Source organism: Mastomys coucha, unplaced genomic scaffold (genome assembly GCF_008632895.1).
Source record: "Mastomys coucha isolate ucsf_1 unplaced genomic scaffold, UCSF_Mcou_1 pScaffold22, whole genome shotgun sequence".
NCBI classification, from domain to species: domain Eukaryota; kingdom Metazoa; phylum Chordata; class Mammalia; order Rodentia; family Muridae; genus Mastomys; species Mastomys coucha.
In genome coordinates, this window is record NW_022196905.1 from 262,531,737 (window position 1) to 262,542,055 (window position 10,319).

General features: G+C 48.9%; 1 protein-coding gene across 1 annotated transcript in view; it reads right to left on the minus strand.

The window, feature by feature from the left end:
• The window catches only part of Abcb10 (ATP binding cassette subfamily B member 10), a 36,187-nt gene extending 28,332 nt beyond the window's left edge, over positions 1-7,855 (minus strand). The window contains exon 1 of the mRNA XM_031341762.1: positions 7,360-7,855. Within this exon, the coding sequence (XP_031197622.1) occupies positions 7,360-7,771 (412 nt within the window). The 5' untranslated portion in view covers positions 7,772-7,855. The remainder of the gene's footprint in view (positions 1-7,359) is intronic.
• Positions 7,856-10,319: the final 2,464 nt, after the last annotated feature.

Here is a 10,319-nt window from a genome sequence, read left to right on the forward strand (position 1 = left end):
GTATTAGGTCTTCTTTGAAGGTTTGATAAAACTCTGCACTAAACCCATCCGGTCCTGGGCTTTTTTTAAGTAAAAAAAAAAAAAATCAGCAGGGCAGTGGTGACACAAGCCTTTAGTCCCAGCACCTGGGAAGCAGAGGCAGGTGGATTTCTGAGTTTGAGACCAGTATGGTCTACAGAGTGAGTTCCAGGACAGCCAGGACTACACAGAGAAACCGTCTCAAAAAAAAAAAATCAATGAAAAATAGAAAAATTCCATAATCGTAAACTGGGTGCATTGTCACACCTGCGTACCCACAGTCCCACCAGACACTCAGAGGTAGGCGGAGGAGTAGCAAGAGCTCAAGGTTCTCCTCTGATATCTGTGGAGTTTGAGGTCATCCTTAGCTACATATCTTAAGAAAAAACAAAACAACATAACCCATAATCTCAATCTAACTGGATAATGTGAACCAGGACAGAAACATTGCCCTTTCAATGTAAAGCAGCATGCTCCCAAGGGACAGTGACAGGACAGGGAGAGTGGCTTCACAGTGGTCCCACATAACTCAGCCGGTGGCTGACGGCTGACGATCAGGAAGAACCCTTCCCAAAGGCCGGGCTCTCCTCCAGTTTCCTTTCCTTTCCCCTACCCCTTCTTGTTTTCTTTCTTGAGACATGGTCTTGCTATACAACTCTGGCTAGTCTGGAACTCATATATAGAGCATGCACAGATTGAACTTGCAGAGACCCTACTGTCTTCTGTCACCCGAGGGCTGGGATGTGGTGCTCCCAGCTGAAAATGCTTGGCCCTTGGGAAGTGGCACTGTTAGGAGGTGTGGCCTTGTTGGAGGAAGTGTGTCACTGTGTAGGTGGGTTTTGAGGTCTCCTAGTGCTCAAGCTCTGCCCAGTGCAGAAGAGTTTCCTTGAGGCTGGCTGAAGAAGAGTCTTTCTCTGGCTGCCTTCGGATCAAGATGTAGAACTCTTGGGCGCTGGAGAAATGGCTCAGTGATTAAGAGCACTGATTGCTCGTTCGACTCCCAGCAACCACATGGTAGCTCACAACCATCTGTAATGGGATCGGATGCTCTATTCTGGTGTGTCTCAAGACAGCTACAGTGTACTCATATGCATTAAATAAATAACATTAAGAAAAATGTAGAACTCTTGGTTCCTCCTGCACCATATCTGCCTACATGATGCCATGCTTCCCACCATGATGATAATGGACTGAACCTCTGAGCCTGTAAGCCAGTCCCAATTAAATGTTTGACTTTATGAGAGTTGTGTTGGTCATGGTGTTTCTTTGCAGCTATAAAACCTGAACTAAGACAAAGGATTACAGGCATTCCTGGAACACACTATGAAGACAGCTGGCCTCAAACTTGCAGTGATCTTCCTGCCTCTGCCTTTGGAGTGCTGGGGTTACAGGTATGAACTATTATGCCTCTGGCTCTCTAGTTTTCTAAATCACATGAAGAATCTGCATGTTGTGAACTATATAACCCTGGTTCCACCTGAGTTCCCATGCTGTAATGATACCCATACAAAGATGAGGGGAAAACCTGCTGTGGTGAAGCACACCTGGAATTCCACCCCTCAAAAGGCAAGTTCAAGGCCAGCCTGGTCTACCCAGCCAGTTCCAGGCCAGCCATTGGTTATATAGTGAGATTCTGTCTGGAAAAAAAATAAAAAAAGAGGCTAGTTGGCTCTAAATCTAAACTCACCCAAGTATAGTCCATATACTTATTTATTAATTTATTCTATTATTTAAAAACAATTCTAATGTAGCAGCAAATTTAGCTATACTGCTTTGGCTTCCGGTGGGTCACACATGCACACCCAACCAGGAGCAATCTGGATTCGAGAATGAATGACAGACAGACAGACACATACACATACACATGCCAGTTAATTTTTGACATGCTGTGACTAGCTCAAAGGCTGGGCACTCGTAACCCTCCCCCTGCTAGCAAACACTCCCCTGGTACTCCTAAAGCTCCTAAACCTCCCCTGGCACCCCAGTCCCACTCGGGAAAGTGGCCATTGGGACTGGCGAGCTTACATCCCCTTCATCCCCACGGAGTCATGGGGATTCCCTCCTTCCTTCCAGTTTCCAGCCCTTGCAGATCCAAAGGTCCTGCCTCAGTCGACCCGTCCAGCCATTGGCCGTTGGTGTTTTATTGATCGATCAAAAAACAATTGGGGACAAGGACCTTCAGTGTTTGGACTCGAAGATTTCTGATTTTGGGGACCGGATTAATTCAAAGCATTAAAACCAATCCCCGCTGGGTGGTGCACCATGTTTCTGGGCTAACACTCAAAACTATACACCAGCCCCAATTAAATGTTATCTCTGCACATCACTTAGACTTTTATTTTACTATTTTGTTTTGTTTATGTGAGGCAGGGTCTCTCTGCAGTTCTGGATGTTCTAGAACTCACTCTGTATCAAACTTAGAGATGTGCCTGCCTCTGCCTCCTGAGTGCTGGGATTAAAGGTGTATGTTACCACTGCCCAGCCAATTGATTTATTTTTAATCCTGTGTATACATGAGTGTGGGGGTGTTTTCAGAGATCAGAGGTATCAGATTCCCTCAGAGCTGGAATTTAAGTGGTTGTAAGCTGCCTGACATGGGTGCTGGGAATTGAACCCTGGTCCTCTGGAGGGCAATGCACACCCTTAATCATTGACTACCCTCTTCAGTCCCAATTTGCTTATTGAATTTTGAGACATGGCCTCACATAGCCTAGGATAACCTCTAAGTGACTATGCAGCCAAGGACAGCAGTTCTTCTGCCTCTACCTCCTGCTCTAGAATGCCAGGATTAGAGGTGTGTGCCAACATGCCAGGCTTTATGCAGTGCTGGGATCAAGCTCCGGGCTTTGTGTGTGCCAGGCTAACCTCTCTGCCAACTGAGCTGTTGTATCCCAACCTCTGGGTCATTTTACTGTTGTTACCCCTTTGTATTACAATTTGAATGTAAATAAAATGGGTTTTTGCCATCTGGCTTCTCCAGATCAAGGTTCTGCCATATGGGGCTATCCTAGACCTCACTGGGCACAGCATAGTAACCTGAAATTCTCCATCTTCCTTGCACAGCCCAGTGCAGCATCTGCTAGCGCCAGCGGCTTTTACAGCTGTTTCCAGGCTGATACTCTCAGTGCCCGTTGTCCTTATACAACTCAGTCCTGGTGGTCAGAGAGGTCAGAGGGGTCAGAAACAGTGAATGCAGATAGCCTCAGGTCTGCACCAGGTCTGGGAGGTCCGAGGCTGAGGAGGGTCAGGAAAGCTTCTAAAGAGAAGACAAACAGGACCAAAACCCAGCTCTGCCACCAACATGTCTGACCTAATACAAGTTACTCAACTCCTCTGTGCCTCAAAATTTCCTACAATAAACAGACGACAACAACAGAACCTTCTCCTGGAGCTGCCTTGAACAGATTACACACAGAAGGCATCTGGCACAGCGCCTGGTAGCTGTCACTTCAGAAACGACCTGTGCATTGGTTGAGTCTGGAGGTAACAGAGCCGTCCTGTCTTAGAGACCAGGGACTGAGAGGAAAAAGACAAAAAGGCAGCTTCTTCAGAGGGGAGAGCCGTTTGCAGGCATGCTGGAATCTGCAGGGACAGGGAGATGTTTTCAGAGATGATGTGGATATGACAGGGAACAGGGAAGAGGACAGAGGGAGATGAAGGGGATCGACTCTAAGCTGAGGGAAGGAAGTGAGGATGGGGGCTGAGGGCCAAACAAGAAGTAGGTTCCGGAGACCATCAGATCTCTGGAGTAGCCCCACATCACAGGCTGTGCCTCTTGTCCTTCAGGCCTGTCCTGGGGGACCAATGCTCTGTCTGGGGATCAGGAAGCAGCAGCTGAAGGCGGTCCCATCCTTTCCTTTCCTGCTGTACTTAACTATGGTCCCTCCACAGACATATGTACAAAGGTCAGCCAGAAGCTCTGCCAGTTCCAGGCAGGCATCAGCTTTTAAGAACAGTCATTATTGTGCATCATCAGCCCTTACCAGGAAACAGGAGGGCAGCCGACCTGAATCTTGCATATCTGTACTCGTGAAGGGAATACAGTACAATGATAGTGTAGCTAGGAGCCCGCCCTGTGAGCCAGGAGACCTGGCACTCTAGCTATCGTCTCATCTGGGGCCGCTGTTCACTGGGAGAGCTAAGCGCTGGCCTGCTATCTGCCAAACACACAGGAAACCTGTGTAAGCACCCCGTCTGCTCTGTGCACGTTCCTGATGGCTCTGGGCTCAGCACCTTCTGAGGCTCCTGGTGACCCAAGTGATAAGAGTGACACTTAGTGCTGAAAGGCTCTGGGTAGCGCTGCAGACTTGGTGATACCAAGATAGCTGAAATCCTGAAGGAGTGGGTGGCCAAGAAGAGTGACCATGCGGCTTCTGCTCTGGGTGAGCATCTGCAGACATCTCCAATAGGAGGCCCTGCTTTCCAAGTTTTGGATCTATAACTTTAAAGTCTTCTGGGGAACAAACTGCTGAAGAGGCAAGGAAGGGTTAATACTGAAACACAACCCTCAGTCTTGGGTTGTGTATTTTCTCTAAAGCTAGAAAACTAACATCCGAAGCCAGGATGATGGGGCAATGGCGCACGCCTTTAGTCCCAGCACTCAGGAGGCAGAGGCAGGTAGATCTCTTGAGTTTGGAGCCAGCCTGGTCTACAGAGTGAATTCCAAAACAGTCAGGGCTATGCAGAGGAATGTCTCAAAAAATGAGTGTGGAGAAGGAAAGAAAGAGTGGGGGGAAGAGGGTGAAGGAGAGAGGAGGGAGAGAGAGAAAGAGGAAGGGAGGGAAAGAAAGGGAGAGAGAGAGAGAAAGAGAGAGAGTTATCTGCTTTGGGGGATCTTTAAAGAAATGATGACAGGCATGGTGGCTTCTGCTATGATGAGGGAATAATGCTGTGAGTTTGTGGTCAGTTTGAGCTATAAAGTGATCTCCTGTCTCAAGAACCAGATAGACAGACGCAAACCTACTCAATGGCTCTGTTCCCCAGCATTTCAGAGATGTGCCAACCCTTAGCATGATCTATTACAAATTAACGGTGCCACCACTTCCTTTTACTTCCACCAGTGCCAACACCCAGACTGGCTTTACCATGACTTCTGAAGAAAATACAAGCTATCTAAGAGCACTTCTTCAGCCTTCCTGAAGACAGAATATATTTATTACTTACATAGGAAGCCTTAAGAATTCCCAGCACCTGGGAGGTTGAGGCAAGAGATCTCAAGCTGGAGGCTTGCCTGGACTACAGAACAAGACCCTTAATGTCAGCAGCAGTAAGCCTGTCCCTCAGGCCACACATCTGATGGTTCAGTGAGGCAGACTGACAGCACGGATGATAGAAGCCAGTTCTGCTTATTTAACGCAGACTCCACAGCATGCTGGCAGGGCAGGACAAGTAGGGCCAGGGGACAGTTCACAGACATGACAGGCACAGACAGACAAAGAAGGGCGAGGTGGCATCAGCAAAGCTTGATTCCCCATAACTTTGAGATCTGAAGTTTCAGAAGCAGCCTAGGTTCCCCATCAACAGCCTGCGCATGCTCAGATGCCTAGGGTCTCCATGCTCCGCCTGTCTGCTCCTCCCTGTGCCCTCCTCCCCCCACGGATAGCTTTTTTGTTGTTGTTGGTTTTTTTTTTGTTTTGTTTTGTTTTTCGAGACAGGGTTTCTCTGTGTAGCTCTGGCTGTCCTGGAACTCACTCTGTAGACCAGTCTGGCCTCGAACTCAGAAATCCACCTGCCTCTGCCTCCCACGTGCTGGGATTAAAGGCATGCGTCCCCACTGCTCGGCCCCACAGATATCTTTTAAACCTGGGTTTGGAGGCTCACACTTATAATTCCAGCACTTGGGAGATGGACAAGAGGATCAGGAGTTCAAGGACATCCTCAGCTACATAGTGAATTTGAGGCTAGCCTGGACTACATTACACCTGTCTCAATAAAACACAGAGAAGGGGGCTGGAGAGATGATCCAGTAGTTAAGAGTACTGGCTGCTCTCCAGGGGACCCAGGGTTCAGGGTTCAATTCCTACTACTCACATGACAGCTCACAACTGTATGTAACTCCAGTTCAGGGGCTCTGACATCCTCACACAGACATACATGCAGGCAAAACATCAGTGCACATAATAAAATAAAACAAAATAAATACTCATATGATGAAAGTAAATAATTCATTTAAAGAAATTATAGAAAACACAGAGGAAGAAAGCTTTCAAGGCAGCCAAGAAGAAAAGGACTTTTTCCATCAAAGTCAACAACAAGTATTATAAAATCTGTCTTTTTTACTAAGGTCACAACAACTTCCTGATTCTCATAGATGACAGATCCCTGTGCCCTCGCTCCATGGGCAACCTGCTCCATGCGCAATCGCCCCCAAAGAGAGTAATTTATACAGCAAGGGACTCAACAACCTACTTAAAAGGTCCTGCCTATTTCAAGAGTTGTATGGCAAAGTCTTTCCTTTTGCAAAACCCTCATGCCTATCCCATTTCATCTCTGATCCAAATATTTCTCTGCCTGCTAAGTAGGGATTCTCTGCCTGCTAAGTAGGGATTCCCAGCAGGCGCAGGACTCCATGCCAGCTTCCCAAGGTAATCCACAGGAGGAGGGCACAATCCATATTCACAGAAGGAGTGGAGATATAGGGCTCTAGATCACAGTGTGTTTTCTGCTCCAACCAGTCTTGCCTGCAATGACTGCCAGACATGGGGGAGTTACAGAACATTGTCACTTAGACCCAATCAAGTCTGCTTTCTTTTTAAAAGCCATTTGTCTATCTGGCTGAGTTACTGTCTAGTTCTTTTAGGCTGTGGCCAATGCCTGGTCCTGATCAAATCACCTCTTCGGGAGGTGACAGCCAGCACGGAGTTCACAGTGTTCACAGTGGTCGGTTTCATTCTGTGAAATTTTGGTGGTTGCTTGACACTGTGTAACCCTAACGATGTTTTACTATTATTATTATTATTATTATTATTACTACTATCATCATCATCATTATTATAAATGTATAATACAAATCATCATCATCATTATTATAAATGTATAATACAAAGTAGACATGGTTTTGGCAAGACTTCTGGTGTTTTGTTTTGTTTTGTTTTGTTTTCTTAAACCAGGAAACTCTAACCTATTCCGAGAATGCCCCAAAGCAGAGGCTGACGACAAGCTGATGGGGACCAATTTAAATATTCTGGTAACAGGCTTAGATGGGGAACGCCAGCCAGCTGGGAAAAAGGCATCCATAGCCTTCCAACAGGTGTCAGCAGATCTGATCACCCTTGTCAAGGCCGAGGCCAGGCCGGGGCCCAACCGCTGCCCACTGACCCACTAGTACCCCCAGGTTCTTACCTGACAGCCTCCCGCGTTCGGGGCGCATCAGCCCCAGAAGCTTCCATACTTCTGAGTGCCTGGTTGCCGCGGGCCGCCGCCGCGAGTCGTTCCCAAGGTCTCGCACACCGGTGGCCGCTGCTCCCTGGAACCTGGAGAACAGGGGATGCGCGGCGCGGAGTCCTGCCAGCACCCAGCACCTGCGGGCCCCGGAGGAGGTGGCCCACCGTCCCACGCCACCAGACAGCCCGGATAAGGGCGCGGGAAAACGGAGGCCCGGGCTCGACTCATGGATCAGAGAAGTCCACGGGCGTACGAGCGGGGTCCATTCTGAAGCCAGCCATGTCCGAGAGGAGACCGCCGGGGCCCACGCTCGCAAGGCAGGGCCCCGGCGCGGAATCAGCAGCAGAGCCCTGGCAGGAGGGGCGCGCATGGCGCTGCGTCTGCCCGGACAGTCTCACCAGCCGGCACGGCCGCACGCCCCGGGACCCTCCCGGCCCGGCCCGAGCACAGGGCGGGGACGCAGCAGCGGCCCGCCCCTCCCGCCCCATCGGGCGGGCGCCCGGGCCGCGCCTTCCGCCGCGCTGGGTCCACCCCTGGGCGGCGACCAGCCGGTAGCTCCCCGGCAAAGCCTTGTCTGGGATGCTGTCGCCAGCGCCTGCGCCCGCGAGCCGCACGCGGAAGCTTTTTCGCGCTCCTGAGTCTTCAGCGGCTTGTGAACCTGGGAGCGTCCGAGCCCTTTCTCTCGCCGGTCACTGGCGGAGTGCGCACGCGCGGCACTCGGGTCGCAGATTACTGATCGCTCTTGAAACCTTTGGGTGATGACGCCTTGATGTGGTCGGCGGACCGAGGAGTCTCCTCATCTTGGAGGACTGTGCAATGTAGGAGGTGCCGCAGAGGCCCGGAGAGTAGAAGTGGTCCCGCGAGCAGTGGTCTTAATGAGACCGACGGCGGGCCAAGAGTATCCTATGGAGGCCTGGGTTGAGGAAGGGGAGAGTTTGTGGACTCCTAGATAGTTCACTCGAGCGGAACGAAGTGCAAGTGAGCCACTGCTTAAATAAGTATGAATTCAGTCGGGCGCATGCTTTTAATCCCAGCACATGAGAGGCAGAGACAGGCAGATATCTGAGTTCGAGGCCATCCTGGTCTACATATTGAGTTCCAGGACAGCCTGAGCTACATACATAGTGAGCCCGTTTTTTGTTTTGTTTTGTTTCGTTTTGGTTTTTTAACAAAAAGGGGGGGTGAGGAGGGAGGGTCGCAAAACAACCTCAACATCAGTATTTTAGTTCAATACATTCCTAAAACCCAACACGAACGGGGGGGGGGGGGGGGGGATGTCAAGGAACAAAACATCAGACTTTCTAATGCATAAGTCTCCGAATTTGCAGGATTCTTCCTCTCTTTACCCCAGTCCCAACCCTGGAAAAGTCATTTATTAAAATAGGGAGTGGAAAGAGCACCAAGTCACCTGAGTTCAGACAGATAAAGAAAACAACAACAAAAAGAGAGTGAGAGAAAAACCAAGCAGTTAGCCGCTGGTTGTAGTTTATTTATCTGCTTTCTGTTCTGTTTTGTTTTCCTCTTAGAAAATCCCCATGTTTGGCACAGACATTGAGCACCCCTTTAATTCCAGCACCCAGGAGGCGGAGGCAGGTAGATGTGGATCTCTTTGAGTTCCAGGCCAGCCTGGTCTACATAGAGAGTCTCAGGATAGCCAGGGCTACACAGAAAAAAAACAAACCTATCTCAAAAAGCCCAATAAAATAATAATATGAATAGAAGAATCTTCCATATTTGTCTGGCTCCTGAGATTTCAGCATCATTGTATGTTTTCACACTCACACAAGGGCCTCACCTACTGGTGAAGTTACGAGGTGGAGATGTGGGAAGCAGGCATGTCCATCTTTAAAATCCAGCCCTGAGGCCCGAGAAGACTTGAGTTTTCTTGCCATCAGTGGAGGAATTCTAAACCCCAATGAGGCACAGCATGGGCGACACCTCAGCACGACCCAGGTTCCTTCCCACGTTCCACGAGCACTTTCTTGCTCCTTCCTCTTAGACCCCAGCTGAACAGCATTAAGGAATGAATGTCCGGGGCTGGAGAGATGGCTCAGCGGTTAAGAGCACTAACTGTTCTTCCGAAGGTCCTGAGTTCAAATCCCAGCAACCACATGGTGGCTCACAACCATCTGTAATGAGATCTAATGTCCTCTTCTGGTGTGTCTGAAGACAGCTACAGTGTACTTAGATATAATAATAAATAAATCTTTAAAAAAAAAAGAAAAAAGAAAAAAAAAAGGAATGAATGTCCTCCAGTCTGGCAAGAGTAACTACTTTCTGAAAATTACTATTATTTCATGTGTATGCGTATTTTGCCTGTACGTATGCCTGTGCACTGCATGCACCCAGGTAGGGTGGAGGGTCTTCTAGAACTGGAGTTACAAGCGGTGAGGACATAGACGCTGGGATCTGAACCTGGGATGTCTGCAGTAGCAGCCAGTGCTCTTAACCACTGAACCATCTCTTCATCCTGCAATTAACCACTTTAAGCCAAATCTTAGCCTCCTCCTCTTCTCTTTCCCCATTTCTAGAACATACTTGCTGCTGTGAGGGCCAGAAGTGAGGAGCTGTCATCTCTGCTCTCCTATCCTGGTCCTCTCAGTACCCTCTGGGACCAGACTCAAGAGAAAACAGGAGTTACTGATTACACACAACTGAACTCTCCAAGGGTTTCTGTTGTTGGGGTTTTCCTGTTTGTTTGTTTGTTTTGTTATTGTTGGTTTTGTTTTGTTTGGGGTAAGGGTCTTGCTGAGTGATCTTCCTGCTTCTGTCTTCCGGGTTCAGGGATTACAGGTACCGCCACCCTGGAGGTTGAACGAGGAAGATTACCATGAGTTCAAAGCCAATCTGGCCACATAGAAAATGGTAGGCTACCTAGACACATAGCAAGACCCCCATCTCAAAAACAAAGATCGAAA